Here is a 19,370-nt window from a genome sequence, read left to right on the forward strand (position 1 = left end):
AAGCGGAGGAAGAAGTTGATAGAGGACCAGCTGATCTTCCTATGGAGGATGATGAGCAAGATGGTGAAGCCAAGCGAAGGCAATTAGTTGAAGAACTACTGGCATTTCGACAGATGTAACTACATATCTATCAATCTGCATTAAAAAGTGAGTAGGAAAACACGAAGGAGTGTAAGAGTTAATGAGTGTAGGAAAATTAAAAGGGTATAGGGCACGAGCACGCAAAAGTTATTCTACTCGATTTCATCCCAGTCAGGAGAGTAGCGAGCACGAGCACGCTTTGGAAGTCGGGGATTAGCAGGATCATGCTCCAACTCCTCAAGCCTCTCTCGATACTGCTCAACTGTCCAGATACCAGCAGTAAATTCTCGGAGAAGGAGGTCACGGCTCTTGAGCCTCATCTCTGCATCAGCACGAGCATTGATAGCATCCATGTTTTTCCTACCAGAAGTATCAGTCGAGAACAGGTTCGAACATTAGATAGATTTACGTTTGCAACTCGAGCAACACTTCCTCCATGCCTCGCTTCTTTGGAACCTTAGCAATGCGCTGCTTCGCCCTCTCAAGAATATCCTGGGACATTGATGAGGGTTTCGGAGGACGTCTTGCTGGTGTAACTTGAGATAGTGGAGGAGCATTCTCCTTCTCGCCATCATCGTATCGTATATCGTCGTTTGAGGTATCGAGAACAAAGGGGTCTTGCGAGAACTCAAAGGATGGAGACAGCTCACGACGGGGAACTGCTGCTGTCAGGATATCGTGCAGTGACTGCATCTGCATGTGCTGAGATGGCGTGAACGGGGGAATATCATCGTCCTCGTTATCGCTCGGAGGCTGAAAGTGAAGAGTTTTTTTGCCGTGTGGCCCAACACCTGTAGTCACGGCAATCGGAGTGATGTTTGGACGAGATGAAAGAATTCGGTGTAAAACAGGGAAGAATGGAAATTTGGCGACAATTTCATCTATGCAAAGATCAAACCAAGCACACGAAAATATACCAGAAATCATACCCCAGATGCTCTTCGTCTTGGTGGTAGTCATTGAATCAGGTCCACCCGCAGGGACGTAACAGTCGAAGAACTCATTTTCGGAGGGGTTATCTTCCACATCAGAGCCGCGAATCCCCTCGCCAGTGGTTCTGAGACGTTTTCCATGTTGCCGATATTTCCGCGTTAAGCTATGTGCATCGTGAGTCCCTCGTACGATGCAATCTGAAATAAAGCAACATACTGGTCATATTTCCGTTTGACAGCTTTGCCTGTTGCCGTCGGATTGAGCTTGTAGCTCTCGGGTAAGACAACAGCTCCGATCCGTTGAAATACTGTGATCTTGCTATCCCCGGATGTATTCTGCTTCGATATCAAGAACATATGCAAGTATTTGAAGCTAAATACTCACCTCCTTCTTTTCCCGCTTGCCAAGCAACACCAGCCTGTTATCGTCCTTTTCAACCTCCGATAGTAAGCTCCACGTCATGTCTTCGGACCAATGAACATCCGGGATGGCAGGTGCAGTATCCTTCTTTGGCATGGTGTTGATACCGGGAGATATATCTTAGCGCTGGCAAAGTACCACGGTAACTGTAAACAGACTTCAAACGGACGTATTTTGACTTGTTTACTCAACAGTACAAATTAGTGAGAATGGGGGGGTGTAAGCATAAGCAACGATAAGCATAAACGTGAGCGTTCAACTTTGAGCTCCCCTAATAACTTAACAACAAACCTGGACACACACGCCGGCCAAGGCCGAAAACGCATTGTGCGGGGTCATCATCCGGGTCAATGCACCGTCGACGTCTATGAACCTCTCTGGTATAAAACGAGATGCGTCGGGGTACCCCTTTTCATTTTGTGTAATGCACCTGCAATAAAGTCAGTATCACGAAAGATGGGGAAAACTTATCGGACCATGTGTTTTTGCAAAGACTACATCATGAATCCAACTTGCGCTCAACGTTCTTTGTGTATGTATCTGTACAAATAAATTTCAGAAATTTTGACAAAGCGCGAGGGTAAGTTTTATCAGTGACTCAGAACGGGAAGAGAGAGAGAGAAATTAACATCACTGCATCTTCTTAGTAAAACTGACGTTGAGCTGCAATCATGAGGAGGGGTTATAAAGAGCGTCTTTGAAGCTGGATGAGAAGCAAATGAAATAAAATTTCCGCGCGTTGGTTGAGATGCTGGTGCTGTCCTTCTATCCTGGGGGAGAGATGGTACATTCAACTCGAACCATCTTTCTCGGTCCACTCCTGCAATGACATCACTATCGCTACTAGTACATCCCACAGCTGGACAGTTATATCGTCACCAGTCACGATGTGAGTGCCATATGGCAAGAATGAGGGCCCGATCAGTGTGTCTTAGGCTGCGCGGGTGATTTGTTGCTTCCAACTTGATGTTTGATTACGCTGGCGATGATTAGTCGAGGTTGCATGGCACAGAAGGCCTTGGAAGCCTGAAGCTTGAAGAATAGTGTGACTGGAAGGTGCAAGTCGACCTAAGTCAACTCGTACGACATACTCAAGCAGAAGACGAGGTTGCAAACGATTAGAGTACACAATAACTCGAGTGAAGTTACTTGGGGACAAGAGGATATGAGAATGAGATAACAGGAGCGTAAAAGTATCACGGTTGTGATTACAAACAACAGGACGAAAGAGAATGCAATATAAAAAAACACGTAAAACCGTACCAATCGAAAGCAATACAGTAGGAACTACATACCAATGTGAACGAAAACGATTCTCTGCTCGAGCGGTACCTTCGTCTTCACGGAGTTTCTAGCATAGTTGACTGCATGCGCCGCATTCGTGCAGTCCATGACACCATCCTCCATATCCTCGAACATCTTCTCGTAGAAAGCTTCCACAAAATGTTTTGCGAGAGCGTCATTGACCCCCCACAGTGTCCCTACAACGCTCTTGAAACCGGAAAACTGGAGTCCAGCTGCGAGATGAATGGCTTCTTCAGGTGTCACCTCATCGCCGACAGCGGTATGACACGCCGACAAGAACGCAAATTCGGCTTGCGGACAATTGTTCTCCATGATGTCGAGTAGCGTAAGGGGTTTGTCTCTCATGGCGAAACTTGAATTATAAGGCTGCTCAAGGTCTTGCTTCCCGTGACAAGCGAGGTGCACCCAGGTGTTATGACGCAAAGCATCGAGTGCACCTGCTTGAGTGGCTTCATCTTTTGAAAGATTGGTGAATTTGACGTTGGGAGGAATGAGTTCATGAACGAGCTCAAGCTCGATGTTGACAGCGGGGAGCACCTCGCCTTGCCCTGCGCCAGGTTCACCTTGTCCGATCGCTACGAAGGTCTGAGTGACGCAAGTCTCCATCTTTTGTCTAGACCTGATCAGAGCCGAAAGCGTTGGCGTGTAAGAACAGATGAATATATCCTCCAGGCATGCCTCTGGCCCTGAGCGGTCTGCCTTGGACCGAAACGGGTTAGCTGCATGGAGAGGAATGGACGTGAAGGCTGCCGTCGGACAAAGCCATATTCGAGACTGACGCTGCAATTTCAGGTCATCCTGGAGGACGTTTACGATGGGTAGCATGATCTCGTCCCATACTACTCGCAAGCGTCTTTGCAACTTCTCCCTCGGCTTCCTTGGGTGCATACGAGCCGTGTGCCGGATTGTCGTAGCAAAATCGTCCTTGAGCTGCTCCAGATCTGCGAGAGTTATGCGTGGGAAGGCAACATGGTGGGGCTCCCCTGATGTCGGGACAATGATGGCGCTGCATGAGTATTCGCTCGCGATGAGGATGATGACTGGGCCATGGCACGCTGCCACTTGCAATTCTGCATACGATGGCGGGAGCAGGAATCGCGAGAAAGCTTGAATACCACGGATTTGAGTTACCACAGCGTCCCACTGATTCGTCAGTTTCCTGTACTTGATTGCTGCGTGATCAGCAGCAGCTCGGTCTGTGCTGCCCGTGGAACCTTGAGCGTCAGACAGACACTTGCTCAGCTCCGAGAACTTGTGAGCTAGGATTGGATTCGTGGACTCGAGGTGTTCGAGTGGACTTCTCAGGCGAGAGGCCAGCGACCATTGCTGGCCGCGGCCCTGCTCTACGAGTTCAACCGCTCGTTGCAGATCATTAGAACGAATGGCACATGATGCTGCATCTACTGGCAGTGACTGTACACCGTAAAAAGCGGTTGCAGCTTCGCGCCGTGAGATAATCGACGATCGCGTCATCACATGGTTGTCGAAAAGCTCCAAGCATATCTGATACGCTTCGAGGGCAGAGTCGTGTTGATGACTCTCAGCACCATCAACCCAGTTCAAGGCGATTTGAATGCGTTGTGGAAATCCATGAGTAGGATGTCCTGATGCCAGTCTGAAGTTCTCCACTGCAAGTGACAAATCAACAGGGTTGTTGTGCACTCGGTAACGAGACAAATAAGCCTCCTGCAGCCGCATATAGCTGTAGTATCTATCCGGGTGCAATGAAGGCAATGCCAACAATGATTCTTTACAGAGATCAATCGCCTCCTTGACATCTTCATTCTTCTGAGTTCGCGTGAAACGATCGCAGAGCGCCGAGCTCAAATTGTGAAGAGTTTTATAGCGCTCGGGATCATCGTGCCCCTCTAGCCGAAGAGATTCACGATACAGATAAATGGCCTCGTTAAGATCTTCAGCAGATTCCTCGCTGACATGTAATCTTTCAAATCTGTTTTGAAGCGCGAGGGCAAGGTTGTTAAGCGTGGTCTCACGACTTGAATTCCCAGATGGGCGCAACGTCAATGCCTCGCGATGGAGGCTGATAGCTCGGGAGATGTCATCAATGTCATCGCGTTCGATGAAACGGCTGCGGAGGGCAAGCCCTAGGTTGTCCAATGAGAAATCACGAGATTCGTGTCCAACAGGGCATAGTCGCAGCGCTTCTTCGTACAAAGTGATGGCCTCATCGAGGTCATGAAATGTGCCTTGGTGATTAAAGCGGGACTTGAGTGAGAATGCCAAGTTATTCAGGTAGGTATCACGGCTGGAATGTTCCTCGGGGCACAGAGAAACAGCTTCACGACCAAGTTGTATGCTCTCTTCTAGATCATCAATGCTGCCATGCTGGTCGAAGCGTGCGTCAACTGCCCGTGCAAGCTCGTCAAGGGCGCGGGGACGGTGTTGATGGCCCGGAGGACAGAGTTCGAGCACGTTTCGTCGAAGGCGGATGCCTTCATTGGATGCATCAGTTGGAAGATCGTTGCATTCCGGGATCACATAATCGACCTCGCTGTCTACGCAAATGCTACGAAGGTAGGTGCCCTCTGGACAGAGGGGCAGTAGCTTGCAGCACAGCTGCGCCGATTCGTGAATGTAGTCGGCAGTGCGCTCCCTGCTGTAGCGCCAGGTCAATGCTTGAATGAGACCATATAGGGATAATGCGCAATCGGGGTGGCCCTGCGGACGCAATGCAAGGGCTTCGCGGAAGAGGGAAGTGATGTTGTCGATGTCTTGGGGGTGCTGTCGAATATAACCTTCAAGGCGGGCCCACGCAAGGTTGGTGAGAGCTGCTGCGTGGTCTGGATGGCCGACCGGACAGCAGGCCAGAACCAACTGAAAGTGCGTTACAGCATTGTTCAGGTGAGAGACCCCCTTGCGTGTCATGTATATGGCGAATCGTGCGTGGCCCGCATCCGTGTCTCGAGCAATCTCGCAGTCTACAAGGACCTACAATTGGTATTCCGTGAGCAAAAGCTAACAGGATAGAGTCTGGGATCACTCACATCAAACAGTGCACCGTCCAGGTTGTCGAAAGCATGTACAACAGCAACCTTCAGCGCGAGGGAAGGGCGAACACCACAAACGGGTGGAAAGGACAGTTCTACGAGATGTTAGTAAATGTGCATGAATGAGGAGCGAATCACTCACCAAATGGCTCATCTCCATGATCAAGCAACTCATCCCCCGATGTTTCGAGTTTTCCAATGACTTCGCCATTGCCTAGCATTCGATCGAGCTCATAGGACACCCTGATCTGGATTGATAATGCAGATGACACCTGTGATGATCTGTAAACCGAAGATCAGTTCTCGAATCACATCCGACAGTTTCCATGTATTTTACAGGGTTACAGTATCACCCCACGCTACAGATTTGTCGGATAATAAGACTCCGATGGCTGATTTCCAGCGTCTCCTCGAGTGGACATCGATGGATATGTAAATGCCAGCGGGAATGCGGTCAGAAGGGAATTTGAGATTTTTTGCGCTGATAACTGTAGATAGAGTGTGAGGATCAAAAAAGAAACGAAGGTGATACAGAGTGACCCACCTTCAAGTCTGATAGACTGGCTTTCTAAGGTACCGGACATGATGGTGGGATGCAGTAAAACGATGAGGATTGAGGATGGGCTGAGTGATAGGCGGAACGAGTGGAAGGAGAAGACGGGATAGGGATATGGGGAGGTGGATGGAGTTCAGCTGAAAGGGAGAGGAGAAGAGGTTGAGGACGTTCTCATGCTGTTGAGGGCTGTTCTGGCACAATAGACGCTGGGATGATTTAAATTAGACTAAGCGCTAAGATGAAAAGACGACCATGTAGGGTTGGCGGGAGAACCTGCCATCAACAAAAGTGGCACGGCAAGGTTATGTGAGACTCGGAGCATCCTGTGATGCTTCAGCTACTCCTGCACTGAGTCGTACAACTCATTTAGCACACTTGCAAAGAGTTCGCTGAAAACGATGCGCATCAATTGTATATCATAAAGTACTTCCGAATGAACTGACCTAGTACCGAGGAGACGATTTGCGAGAGCATGACAGGTCGAATTCAGATGAGATAGCTACACTTTGCAGTGGACGATACAACAAGTGAAAGCGCGATAGTAGCAACCAGCTCGAACAAACATACGAGCAACTTGAGAACTAGGAAGTCTTTAGTACGATACATGGAACGAAGACGCAAACATGAATTAGTACGGTTTCTGTCAATCCGCCGTCGACTCCATGCCGAGTCGTCAACAATCGTGCCTGAGTGTAGTGAGCAACTTTGGAGCAACTCGCCCTTCTTTGCATCCCAGATTTTTACTCCAGATACTTATTTTATTAAGCGCCTGCATTTATAGCTAGCGCCATTTACCATTCAACTCCGTCGGTTACATCAGCAAAAGTGGCGAAAGCTGACAGGGCCTCGGCAGATACCGTAAACCTGGCGTAGGGTTCCAAATATGGCTACAAGCCTTACAGCCGTCACACCAGGCATTGCAAGACTCGCAAATTGCTTGCAGAGGCAAGATAAGCGTTTATACAAGATTTCGTAGTGACGGATGTGCCGCAGAGTATCATGTAATGAAAAATTTAGCTATCATGGTACATTTTAATACTCTCCATAGTCATCATAGTCTTCCTCGTTTTCTGCAGCGCCCTCCCCATCCTCGGCACCAAGATCAATCTCGCTATCATTGTCACCGTCATCTTCATTGCTGTCCTCCCCATCATCCTCTATTATGCGCTCCTCCAGATCTCCATAACCGAACTCGCTACACTCGTCCTCTAATTCCGAGCCTGCATCTTCATCAGCTTCGTCGTCTGAATCTTCTCCTCCATCGAGCTGATCCACAGGCTCCAGTGACCGACGATCCTCCAACTCTTCCACATATTCAGGCCCATCCTCCTCACCTTCATCGGCATCACCTTGGCCAGCGGCCTCTTCATCATCACCCATATCAGCGGAGGCGCTGCCAGTAGAATGGCTTCGCATATCTTCGTCTGTGTCCAGACCGGCACTGTGATAGGAAGTGTCGTCCTCATTCATGGGCGATCCTGGCATGTAGAACATCCCAGTACGTTCGCTTTCCTTCTTGAAAGGTACTGAGTCGAGGGGATCTCGGTCCTCGTAAAAACTTCGTGTTGCCTCTCGAGTGGTCTTGTGTCCGACACCACCACCACGGAACCGCATAAACATATCGCGGTCTACAAATCTAAAGCGTGGTGAGCACCAAGAATGTATATTAAAGAAAACCTCGCACTGATTGACATAATACCAATTAAAGTCTGCATCAAGGTCGCGTGGCTGTCGGGCGATTGACGGAGGAAGTAGTGAGTATGTATAGCGCTTGCTGTATGCTGGGATTAGGTGGACAGCCCGTATGACATGCTGTGGGTCAATGAACCCAAACGCTTCTGCACCTACTTCGTGTGCATCAAAGAACCCAATCCGATGCAGCCGTCGTGCTGCCCAACCAGAGTTGTGGTTTGAGTCCCGGCAAAACCAACGCACCCAAAGAAAATCGATGCGCTGTGATGTTCGACTACGAGACTGAGCACCAAGATATCTCACATAGACGTGAAAGATCCCCACAATACGTGCATACCAGTACGGATGTGGTGCAAGCTCACCAGGCTGGCTCTCCTCATTAGCCAGGACCATAATATCAGCATGTACACGGGGATTGAGTGAGTCTTGGGCCCGACGAAGGTCGTATGTTGTATAATTGATGCGAAGCACCTTGTGCCTGTATATCTTGTTGTCGACGATAATAAGCGAGTTGCGCTGTGCAGGTGTGAATGTTTGCTCGCTGTTGTCATCAGAAACAAGCAGCCGAGCGAGAATATGATCTTTGAGGCACGGTAAAAAGTCCTATGTCATAAAGATAAGAAAAAAAAAGTGAGAACAAGCGAGAACGTGCCTTGACTGCGAGGTCCTCACGGTTCTTATGGAGCCAAGCTGTTAGGTCCCAGTGGAGGCGACGTGAATTGGAAATTTGGTACTGGGACTCCGGGGAACACTGCGGTAACACTTCTTGTTCAGCGAAATCGACTGTTGGACGTGAAGTTGTGTCCCTAGTGTCCAGGTGCTCACTAGCCTGTCGTGCGACACCCTGAGCATTTTGTCGAAGTTTGTGTAGAAGTCGTTCACGGCGCTGTTGCTTGGCGATACCACGCGCGAACTTGATTTTATTGGTACGCGCATAAAATCGCTTGACTCGACGGTGTTCCAATTCGCCCTGATGTTTGCTTTAAGTCACAATAACATAAATCATGGAGCAAACTCACCACTTGTGTAGAGAAGTTATCTGTCGTACCAAACAACCAAATGGACTTGACATAATCCCCCAGCGCATGAAGTTTATACGTCGACATGTTAAAAAGGCGTGTTCGAGGGCCGTCTGAAGCTGTCTTCTTTGGTGGTGCTTTTGACTTGCCTGTCTTCGAGTATGCAGGTTTGCGACGCCCGCGTGCAGCCGCTTCCTTGGGCAGCTCTTGAGTAACAAAGGCATCACATGTAACATCTTTGAACCGGCGCAAAGCTTGCCCAAGTCTAGTCGTTGAATTGTCGAGGAAATGCAGTGTGGTTTCGGTATGGAGCCTGAGTTTTCCTAGGGCGTGCCATGTCGCAAGTTCAAACAGCAGATCCAATATAATGTCATCATGCTCCTTAGGCAGTAGTCCTTCCAATACAGGGATAGCGCACTGTGTCACATCAGACAAAGGATCAGACTCGAAAACATGCACGAACCTGTAAAATATCCTCAAAGTCTCTTGCAGCGAGTTTCGTGAGGTTCGAAACATTGCGGTTGAATTTACGTATTGTATCCCGGCCAAAAGTTGGAACATGGCGAAATCTTCGAGTCGGTTAGTCTGGAAAGCAATAAAACAAATTTAAACCTCACCTTGTATCAAACTGTACCATTGCGTCCCCGCCAAAAGCATACATAATACGCAGCAAATGTGTAAGAGTACCCTTCCAGACCCCCAATTCGAACTCGTGCATAAAATCGGGCACGAACATCGAGTGAAAGTCCAACCCAAAGCGGGACAAGCGCGCTGAGAAAGCATTCTTTAAAGGAGATATAAGGGACTTTTAGTGCACAATGAATAGTAGAACTTACACGGGTTGGAACAAGAGAAGTTGGTCCAAGTACCTTGTCAATCACTGAGCTCGCTATGTTCCGCCCCTTTGTGAAAATCCAATCCCGGACCATCTCGATCATGCTCCGGCGAGCATGGTTATCCACTCGTACATCTCGTGTGCGTCGCAGTCTATCCAACTTTGATCCCAGCTGATTGATCTTGTCCTTTGGGATGAGGCACCGGGGACATGGAAATTTACCGAGGAACTTAATACAAGCAAGGAGAATCCTGAAATTCAAATGAGCGATCATAACGAAGGAGAGTTATATAAGTGTACTTCTCTGGGTAATCCGCTGCATAGGTAAAAAATCGGGGAAATACTCTACGATAGACGTTGTCTGCAAATCGGACAACGACACCATGCTCGTAGGCATCCATGAATTCATCGTCGAGGAGTAGGAGCCAGATAGCATGCATAAGATCCCTCTTGAGATGGGTAAGGACTGCGCTGGTTGCAGCTTTCCCGTAGGCATGCATATAAAATTCGTGTACAATATCTGGTAACTGAATACATTACCGTCAGAGTTGACAACGATGACTCAAAAGAAAATCTTACCTTTGGAATATATGCCAAATGATGTGCTGCAAATTCGAGTGGCTTGTTCCGTAGGTACTTTGACTGGTTTCCAATAAACAGGTAGATAGGCCATAGTGCAGCGTGCCCGAATGACGCAAGATGTGTCGAGTCTGACCACACCATGATAGCAGCAACAACCGTCTCTAGATTGCACCCCCGAGGCTGTGCCTTGATTTGCTGATGCTCCTGGAGCATTGCGTCAGCAGTATAGACTTCGGTGATGATTCGTTCAGGGAATTCATGTTCGTCAGGGTGCCAGAAGACTTTGAAGGGAGTGGTATGGAACGTCCTTGAGGACATCTCTTCGTAAGCCGATTTGAGAACTTCGAGCGGCTTGCGATAGTAAAGTCCTTCGACTGCGAATTCGGGGGCATCTGCTTCTGACGCAAATTTCTCCTTCTCCGCAGGCAGCTTAATCTTCACAGAGGCCTCATGCCACCTGTCAGACGTAAACAGACCCGAGTTTGGATCTTCGCCTGCTTGATCCATTCTCTTAGCCTCCCGAGACGCGGAAAATCCTCTCAAGTCCTCGCGCTCAAAGTCTTCAGCAAGCATCACCTCTTGCACTAGGCGGTCAAGGTCGGCAATAGATCTACCGGTAGATGAGTTGTAGAACCAACTCATGAGCCGAAAAGTCGTAGCATTGAGGAAAGGTGCGAAGAAGGTGCGATGAACAGCATCAATGGCAGTGCCGAAGCCTGCATACCAGGGTCGCGTATGCTTGTTGGGACCATCAGCTGGTTGGAAGGTGCGAGAGTCGCAAATGTCGTCAAACGACATGGTATTTTCAGGATCATAGGACGGGAAATCTCCCAAGTATGAACGGAACAAACCAAAGGTGTCCTGATCGGTATGTACCCACGTATCTTCGTCTGATTCTATGTCAGACTCGATACCAGAACGTGGCGAGGTGGCATCGACATCAGCCAGAGAGGCGGTAAGATCAATGTCAGCTGCAGGTGGAGGAACGGGAACTGGGACGGGCAGAGCAGGGAGTTCATCTCGAAAGCGTAATGGGAGCTGCCGTTTACGATTTGGAAGGCCTGATGGCCGCTGCGGTGGTGGACTTGAATGTACTGGTGGGGGCGAGGGCGAATAATGCTCAAAATCCAGCACACTCAGACCATCATCGTGCAAGGGAGCAACTATCGGTTGAGCGATGGGAACCTGAGGGGCTGGAGGCTGTGGAGGCTGGCGCTCACGGCGGGCATCCATGATGCTGTTTGAGACATCCCTCAAACCTTTGCACCACTGGTTTTGATGCGTGGAAATACCGCGTGCCGTCGTGGCAGTATAATTGCAAACAGGGCATGCAAACGACATGGCGAGGATAAAGGTGAGGAGTGAGAGAATGGTGTACTTTGCCAGCATCGCCTGCATGTATCTGCCCGAGTCACTGCAGGCATGCACTGGGATGGGAGTCAGCAGAGACCTGACTCGTTTTATATGAACTGGGACCTGCCACCCGATCAAAATCCCTGCCACCCGATCAAAATCTGCCTGCAGGTCATCGTGCGTAATGATAGGGTTACGGTCCGATCGTTCACATGCTCCACTTGATCCGCTTGATCCGCAATGAGCGCAACAAGTGGAGATATGACGAATGTGACTCCCTGGGTCCTACCAGTCTTACAGACTGCGGGAAGTTGGTAGCCAGATCAGCGCCTAAGCAACTGAAAGTGTCCGCATTATGCGGAGCTGCACGTAGTGCGTGTATCGGTGGCTGGTATGAGCGGACGCCCTATGGTACTAACTGAGGAGCAAGAACGAGAACTTTGAAAATTTTGATTCCAACATATCACGTGACTGACGGATCAAATTTAATGTCAGCCGGCAATTTCCGATGATCTTATTGATCAACACGCATAGATTTTCCAGTATTACGCGTCTATCACTACCATGTCTAATTCAGCCGAGTCAATCCTTCTCAATGGTACCGACCAGGTCATTATCCGTGACAATGTCATTGTCATGGATATTGACAACCTCCTAACTGGTTGGCCGACTTATGAGATCAACTTTACCCCCGAGAATCCGGGCCCATTGGCATGTAATCTCGATCTTTTCATATTACTTACTAACATTGATCCAGAAACTGATTATTCGCCTCAAAGATCCTGTCAAGATGGTCCGCATCGAGGAATCTACAGATAGCGAGGCGGAGTTGTTGATTCCAGGCAAACCCAAACGGAAAAGGTGAGTATTATTAGATTTCCTCTCACACATACATTACTAACTCCATATACAGAACCCCATTGAGTGAACGCGAGAGCAAGAAGATTAAGTTCTCGGCAGATACCATCAAGATCACAGAAGATCTTGCGGGCCTCAAACTCACGTCCCAGAGTTCCGGGTAAGACTTCTTATATTTGCTTGATCATGATCAGTTCACTAACAAAATTTGATCTACAGGAATAACTCAAATTTCAAGGCAAAGCCAGTGCGCTTGGTGGGGATCCCCAAAAATCCCCCGCCACTCAAACCTAAATTCGACGGCAGCATCGCTTGGCCACCCCGCCGCCGTCACCATTGCAGGGATGTGGAAGACAATGATTCCATTGCCAGTCTAGATCTTTTGCGAGCTCTGCCTGCTCCAGTTACCGCAGACTTAGCTTAGATTTTTTTTTTACTGCAGACTTAACTTAGATTTTTTTTTTTGCTCTCACATTGCTCTCATGTTATCTTGCACCCCCTTGTACTAATATTAGTATACGATAATTAATTGTTTGGGGTAACATGTCAACAGAACCAAATATCGGGTATCTGGGGTAACAATCCCTTAGCTGTTTACCTCACCCTACCATGTCTTCCTCAGACTCCGAGGCGTCGTTGTCCACTTCCAGCTCCAAAAAACGCACTTCGACTGATGAGATTCTCGATAATCTGACTGCTACGGGAAGACAGAAGAAGATCAAGTAAGTTTCTTATTCATTGATGATCACGGGCTCACCCCTATTACACGACTTAAGGTTGAGCGACACATTATCCGAATATCGCACGGCTGGGCGCAAGGCAGTTGCCACCTTGCATCCATTTACAAATGTGTCGCTCGCATTTCATTACGGGATGACCCTTGATAAGGGTGGTTCATCCAGTTCAAACATGTAAGTCGCCTTTCACCTTGGAACTCAAACTGATTTGTTTTCCAGATCTGAGGAGCAACAGACGCGATTTCTCGCATTTTACAACACTATTCTAGATTTTGTTCCAGGCTTCCGTGCAAATCTCGACAACTTGTCATATGATGAGCTCAAACCTTACATTACAGCGGTGAGTTGACGCATATATGCGCATATATGCACCTCACTGATGACTACAAACATATAGATCCACAGTTCAATGAGCTCCCAACGCTCGGATGACTTTTCATCCCTGAAGTACTCAATGCTTGAGTACATTCTTGCCAACCGCAGCACTGATACCCTCCAACCTCCCATCCCAAAGTCTTCCTGCAAGTCGAACCGCGGCGTCAATCATCCCCGACTAGCACGGGAACTTTGCCCCAAGAAATGGCTCGATGAATTTGACAAAGATACCGACCTGTGAGTATTTCTTAGCTCATAATGTTTCGTCTAATTCAGTCTCTATTCATAGAGGGATGCAACGTCTGCAAGACGGAGGATGGCCTCTGCTTGCTACGAACTGGCCATCCTTTCTGTATCCTGCTGATGCTGCTTACGACGCAGAAGATCCGATCACCGGCCTATTCCGTGGACATGCAGGTATCAGGGTACGTACTTTTTTGATTCTAGTCACTTAAGTTCACCAATTTTTTTGCAGGCATTTCAGCATCTATACTTAGGGCCCGCCGCTGCAGGATCACAAGATAATGATGATGAAGACAGCAAGCATGGCGGAGGAAAGTCAAAGTGCACCATGTACGGGCTAACAAAAGTGACACCGCAGTCGTGGGCTTGGGCTATGTGTGTGGTGAGTGCTCGTTGTTTTATTTGACTAGTGTACTGATTTTATAACACTAGGCGTGGTTTTCCCTATGCAACTGCAACTCCTACAGGATTATCATCGGCTCATTCAACCTCGAAGAGTTCTTTTCAGCCATTGTCGAGGCACTCGATGATACCGAGGATCCGTGGGCAGTGGAAACACTCAAATGGATTAACGAGTACGTATTCAGTTCATTGTCAGTGTCTACTAACAAGTATTACAGACAGGTATTTGGCAAACATGCAGCCAAGGCAATGATGGCCACTTCGAATGACGCTGACTCCGATCTTGCAAAAATGAGGGCGAAACGCGCTGCCCGCAAACAAGGGGCCCCCTTGACTGCTCCTCCAAAGCCCACTGCAGTTCCTCCCCCGATTCACCGTCCCGTCACTCCGCCTAGTAGACTACCGTCTCTCGCTCCATCTTCACCGTTGTCACTCCCACCTTCACCAAAACCTACCGACTCGGAACCTGCTACTGCTCCTTCTGAACTTGCCACCGCTCACGATGCTCTTGCTGCTCCAACCGATCCTGAACCACCTCTGACTGCACGACGAAAGGTACTCCCGAGACCTAAGCCTACAAAGCCAAAGTCGAGTGTCCGTCCCACACGTCTCGTTGCTAGCGGTGCCGAAGTCAATGAACCAGCTCCTGTCGTACCTCAGAAGAAAAAGGTTGCGCCTCGCCGTGGTAGAAAGGCGGATTAGGTATGTTTGTTTCTCACTCATTCACCTGGTCTGATTCTACCTAGTATTTCATGCTTAGATTTACACATCATGGACTCCCCGCATTGCTCATTCCCAATTTTGTCGCATTCGCACATTCGCGCTGTCATTTCTTCGGTGCTCTCGCCACGGCGCTCTCGATCATGCTTAGATGGGTATCATTTTAATCGGACTCGGACTCGTATCACTTTGCACCGGCTGTGTATTTTATTTTGTATTATTAATGTGAAATCTATTGTATTCCGTCTATTGCCTTACAGTGTGATACCAGACTGATATAGTGGTACAAGCCTGGATAAGAATAACAAGGATGAGTAGTCATTACAAGGCGCCTCAAGACTTCGGAAAGCTCCAATTCTGACCGTCTTCAAATAGCCTTACGCCTGGCTGGCATCGGGGAGAGTTCCTCTATATGGTATGTTCAGTCTTGGCGAGGCACATCTGGCTGGGGGGGTCTTGCCAAGCCTGGGAATGCCTTACCAGGGTGCGCCACTTTTGCTGATGTACGTGGACTTCCTTAACGCTTCCGAGTCGTTGCATCGTTGCAGGATAATTGGGTTGCAATTGGGTCCATTTGCTCAAACCGCCTAAGGTTCATTTACAGGGTTGATGCTTGCCCGTGCAAGTTCTGCGTCCTTAAAGTCCACTCGTCTGTTGCCACGACCCACTGGCAGGCTCCCGGAATCACGCGACGCAGAATCCTCGCGTTTTTGGCATAATCCCGGTGGATATATTGGGTTGGCCACGCAAACCAGCTGCAGAAGTACTGGCAGGAAATATATTCAAATTGATAGCCCCAATACAGCGCTTAAGTACCCCACACGGATCCGATCTATATCCTTGACATCTATTGGCTTGCGCCAGAGCCGCCCTCGAACCCACTTTTCACGACTACAGACCTCAAGAACCTTCTCTAGCAGCTCACGCGCAAAATCTAGCTTTGCATTCGAGCTATCTGAAAGTGATCCTATCATGGCTTCGTTGACTGCACCACAGGCTCCTCCCAAGTGGAATCACACCCCAGAAGAAGTGCTGAGTATCACCAAACAGGCACTTGCGCAAAATAAGGCGGTCAGTGACAAGGTCGCGGCGCTCCCGGAGGCTGGATGCGACTTCGAAACAGTAAGTGGTTTGTTTGTCTTGCGTGCATCATCGGACTGATCATCACATTTAATTCACAGGTTTTTGTGAGTGATACTGCTGATCAATTGTCATCCCATTCTCAGCCAAGCTTTCGACATTAGGCACCGCTTGCTAATGCAGAGACAGAAGCCCAAGTCATTTGCGAGCCCCTCGGATTCTACCAGAACGTCTCCACCTCCAAAGAACTTCGGGATGCTTCGAACCAAGCGAAAGTCCTTCAGCGCGAGTTCGATGTTGAAGAGTCCATGCGTCTTGACGTATTCAAAGCCAAGGCCGCTGCAGAGAAGAATCTACACGCATCAGGTGCATGGGAGAAGCTGAGCGACGAGCAGCGGAGGCTCGTGGAGAAGATGGTATTGGATGACAAGAGAGCTGGGCTTGCGCTCCCTGAGGAGGAGCGCGAGGTGTTGATGCAGTTCAAGAAGGAGCTCTCGCAAGCTTGCTTAGATTTCAGGGTGATTGCTTCTTCAGTGTTTAGGGGTTATGCTAATAGCGTTTGTAGAAAAACTTCAATGAAGAGAATGTGAGAATGCTCGTCTGTTTTGATTCATAACATTGATCACCCCAAAATACACAGGGTTGCATTTCATTCAGCCTCGAAGAGCTGGATGGAGTCCCGGACGATGTCATCTCGGGTTACACGAAGCGCACTGAGGGCTCCAAGGAAGTCTATGATGTCACTTTCAAGACACCGGATATCTTGCCAATCGTATGTGTGTGGTATCATGAAGGCTTTCCATCGATTTACCTGATGAATATTTCAGTTCAAATTCGCGCATAATCCAGCCACGCGACGCGCTGCTCAAGAAGGATACGAGGACCGACTCAAACAGAATGTGCCTTTACTTGAGAAGGCCCTTCACCTCCGTCGGCGCATTGCCGCAATGCTTGGCTATGACACATGGGCAGACTACATTACTGAGGTGAAGATGGTAAAGTCTGGTAAGAATGCCCAGGACGTGAGTGATTGACAATTTTAATTACTTCTGTCAAACCAACACACTCGCGCTCTAGTTCCTAGATGAACTTGAGGCGAAGCTGCGCCCTGTGGGAGAGAAAGAGCGTAAGATTCTGCTTCAACTCAAGAAAGAGGAACACGAGCAACGCGGACTTCCGTTCGACGGCGAGTTCTACATCTGGGACTACAGGTAAGTCACTATGTGTCACATCAGTAACGTCGACCTTGGATCATTGCTGTCTTGCAGGTATTATGACCGCGTCTATGTCGAGAAGACACTCGATCTCGATGAATCCATCGTGAAGGAATATTTCCCGGTCTCCGTCGTTGTTCCCACGATCTTGAAAATATACCAGGATCTCCTTGGAGTCAAGTTCATTGAGATCAAGGGCGACGCCAAAGACGTCTGGCATCCAGGTGTGTGGCACTCGCCGTGATGGAGAGATTTTGAACCTTCTAAACTTTTGCTCTAGAAGTGCAACAGTTCGCTGTGTGGGAAAAGGACGCTAAAGACGAATCTGCATTTGTAGGATATTGCTACCTTGATCTGTTTCCCCGCGGTAAGGGCGCGAAGTTTCATTTGTATTTGTATTTGACCTTGCTGAACTTTGTTCTATTTGCCAGCTGCAAAGTACTCTCACGCAGCTGTATGGGGCCTCCTCCCGGGCTATGAGCTGCCGTCGAGCAAACGTCACTACCCCCTGAGGGCCATGGTAGCGAATCTTGCAAAGCCGACTCCCGAGCGACCCGCTTTGATGCAACATGACGACGTAACAACATTCTTCCATGAGATGGGTCATGTATTCCATGGATTACTTAGCCGGACGAAGTACGCACGATTCCATGGTACATCAGTGGCAAGAGACTTCGTTGAGGCGCCTTCGCAAATGCTTGAGAATTGGTACGTATTCTGTACAACATTGACAGGAGGAATCTGCTATTGACGGCAGGTGGCAGGTGCTGGGAGCCCAAGGTGCTAGAGAAGATATCTAGCCACTACAAGACACAGGAGCCGCTCTCGTCGGAGTTGATGGATAAGTTGATAAAGAGGTGTGTTTCATTCTAAAGTTTTCGAGAATACAGCATGATGAGTGTGACAGTCGCTATGTAAACGTTGGGTTATTCTACCTTCGGCAACTGTTCTTTGCCAAATTTGATCTCAAAGTGCACGTGGATAAAGGTTGGATGTTTATTAATTTTGACGGCAGGGTTTACAGGCTATTGTGCAGAGGCGGCAGATTACACCAAACTCTGGAATGACCTGCGTGAATCCATCTCACTCGTAAAAGGGGGTAAAGCCCAGCCAGGACAAGGGACTTTTGGGCATATCGTCGGTGGCTATGACGCAGGGTACTATGGGTGAGTCACGCGATTGTCGTATTCTGATGGACCATCGACTGAAACTGACACCTCGGATGAACGTGATAACCAGGTACACGTACTCACTCGTTTTTGCCGCGGACATGTATGCGACAGTTTTCAAAAAAGACCCATTGAACCCTGCTTTGGGTAAGCGTTACAGGGACAAGATTCTCCTGGTGGGAGGTAGCCGAGATGAAACGGACTCCCTTGAGGTACGTCGCATCTTCGCGATCTAATCTGATGACAGTGGTTCACATAACCGAACAGGATTTCCTGGGTCGATCGCCGAACTCGAATGCATTCTTGGAAGAGATTTTTGGGACAGTTGCCACTGCGAGCCTGTGAATCTGATTTTGATAGGTAGATGATAAAATGTGATAAAGAAAGATTCAGAGTTGATCATGTATACGACGCATAACAGGACATCTGAGACTGATATGTTACAGAATTAGGAGAGTACTAACTACAAATCAGCCACCGCCGAATGCCCGTCCACTCGTCTCGAGAGAAGTCCCAAGCCTTGGGTGGATCTAAAGTCAGTAGATACTCTATCGTTGCTATGGTGTACACTTCTGCCTTCTCTCCCTCATCCCGCCAGTCCTTACCTATCTGTGCACCGCTCTCCGGGTCCCATAGCTGGTCATTGACTCGCGCTGCAACACAGCTTCAAGCTGCTTCCTAGCGAAGTTTTCAAGCCGATCGAATAATTCATTTATAACTTAAATTTTCCATCTTCAGCACAACTCTGCAGCGGGTGCTCTAATTCGATAATTCAATTTGAAGCAAAC

General features: G+C 48.6%; 7 protein-coding genes across 7 annotated transcripts; 3 read left to right on the plus strand and 4 right to left on the minus strand.

Annotated features, from left to right (window-relative positions):
• Nucleotides 1–233: 233 nt before the first annotated feature.
• On the minus strand, nucleotides 234–6,331 carry DEU56DRAFT_760134 (CHAT domain-containing protein; the record flags this gene model as incomplete). Its single annotated transcript, XM_041350397.1, is given in 13 exon segments — nucleotides 234–441; nucleotides 491–962; nucleotides 999–1,177; nucleotides 1,231–1,349; nucleotides 1,399–1,553; nucleotides 1,573–1,591; nucleotides 1,726–1,864; nucleotides 2,092–2,137; nucleotides 2,730–5,688; nucleotides 5,745–5,842; nucleotides 5,890–6,029; nucleotides 6,085–6,235; nucleotides 6,292–6,331. The coding sequence occupies 13 exon segments, from the start codon at nucleotides 6,329–6,331 to the stop codon at nucleotides 234–236; spliced, it is 4,725 nt and encodes a 1,574-aa protein (XP_041203527.1).
• Nucleotides 6,332–7,335: 1,004 nt separating this feature from the next.
• Nucleotides 7,336–7,788, minus strand: DEU56DRAFT_760135 (uncharacterized protein; the record flags this gene model as incomplete). Its single annotated transcript, XM_041350398.1, has 1 exon — nucleotides 7,336–7,788. The coding sequence occupies one exon, from the start codon at nucleotides 7,786–7,788 to the stop codon at nucleotides 7,336–7,338; it is 453 nt and encodes a 150-aa protein (XP_041203528.1).
• A 99-nt stretch (nucleotides 7,789–7,887) lies between these two features.
• DEU56DRAFT_688107 (uncharacterized protein) lies at nucleotides 7,888–8,391 on the minus strand (the record flags this gene model as incomplete). Its single annotated transcript, XM_041347052.1, has 2 exons — nucleotides 7,888–7,939; nucleotides 7,988–8,391. Coding segments are annotated over 2 exons (456 nt in total), but the record flags the coding sequence as incomplete, so codon positions are not given.
• Nucleotides 8,392–10,521: 2,130 nt separating this feature from the next.
• On the minus strand, nucleotides 10,522–11,310 carry DEU56DRAFT_696371 (uncharacterized protein; the record flags this gene model as incomplete). Its single annotated transcript, XM_041347227.1, has 1 exon — nucleotides 10,522–11,310. A coding segment is annotated over one exon (789 nt), but the record flags the coding sequence as incomplete, so codon positions are not given.
• Nucleotides 11,311–12,348: 1,038 nt separating this feature from the next.
• DEU56DRAFT_917559 (uncharacterized protein) lies at nucleotides 12,349–13,066 on the plus strand (the record flags this gene model as incomplete). Its single annotated transcript, XM_041358002.1, has 4 exons — nucleotides 12,349–12,499; nucleotides 12,564–12,645; nucleotides 12,698–12,802; nucleotides 12,862–13,066. 4 exons carry the CDS (start codon nucleotides 12,349–12,351, stop codon nucleotides 13,064–13,066), a joined length of 543 nt encoding a protein of 180 aa, XP_041203531.1.
• Nucleotides 13,067–13,251: 185 nt separating this feature from the next.
• DEU56DRAFT_917560 (uncharacterized protein) lies at nucleotides 13,252–15,101 on the plus strand (the record flags this gene model as incomplete). Its single annotated transcript, XM_041358003.1, has 8 exons — nucleotides 13,252–13,364; nucleotides 13,419–13,553; nucleotides 13,599–13,719; nucleotides 13,777–13,991; nucleotides 14,044–14,179; nucleotides 14,230–14,379; nucleotides 14,430–14,572; nucleotides 14,618–15,101. 8 exons carry the CDS (start codon nucleotides 13,252–13,254, stop codon nucleotides 15,099–15,101), a joined length of 1,497 nt encoding a protein of 498 aa, XP_041203532.1.
• Nucleotides 15,102–16,091: 990 nt separating this feature from the next.
• On the plus strand, nucleotides 16,092–19,336 carry DEU56DRAFT_925160 (mitochondrial endopeptidase; the record flags this gene model as incomplete). The annotated part of the gene is made up of 15 exons (XM_041358569.1): nucleotides 16,092–16,241; nucleotides 16,301–16,306; nucleotides 16,364–16,717; nucleotides 16,765–16,785; nucleotides 16,840–16,971; nucleotides 17,027–17,221; nucleotides 17,277–17,410; nucleotides 17,468–17,637; nucleotides 17,694–17,780; nucleotides 17,845–18,121; nucleotides 18,178–18,270; nucleotides 18,321–18,400; nucleotides 18,450–18,579; nucleotides 18,653–18,794; nucleotides 18,850–19,336. The coding sequence occupies 15 exons, from the start codon at nucleotides 16,092–16,094 to the stop codon at nucleotides 18,925–18,927; spliced, it is 2,049 nt and encodes a 682-aa protein (XP_041203533.1). The 3' UTR covers nucleotides 18,928–19,336.
• Nucleotides 19,337–19,370: the final 34 nt, after the last annotated feature.

The sequence above is a fragment of the Suillus clintonianus genome (genome assembly GCF_016758775.1).
Source record: "Suillus clintonianus strain FC179 chromosome Unknown DEU56scaffold_110, whole genome shotgun sequence".
NCBI classification, from domain to species: domain Eukaryota; kingdom Fungi; phylum Basidiomycota; class Agaricomycetes; order Boletales; family Suillaceae; genus Suillus; species Suillus clintonianus.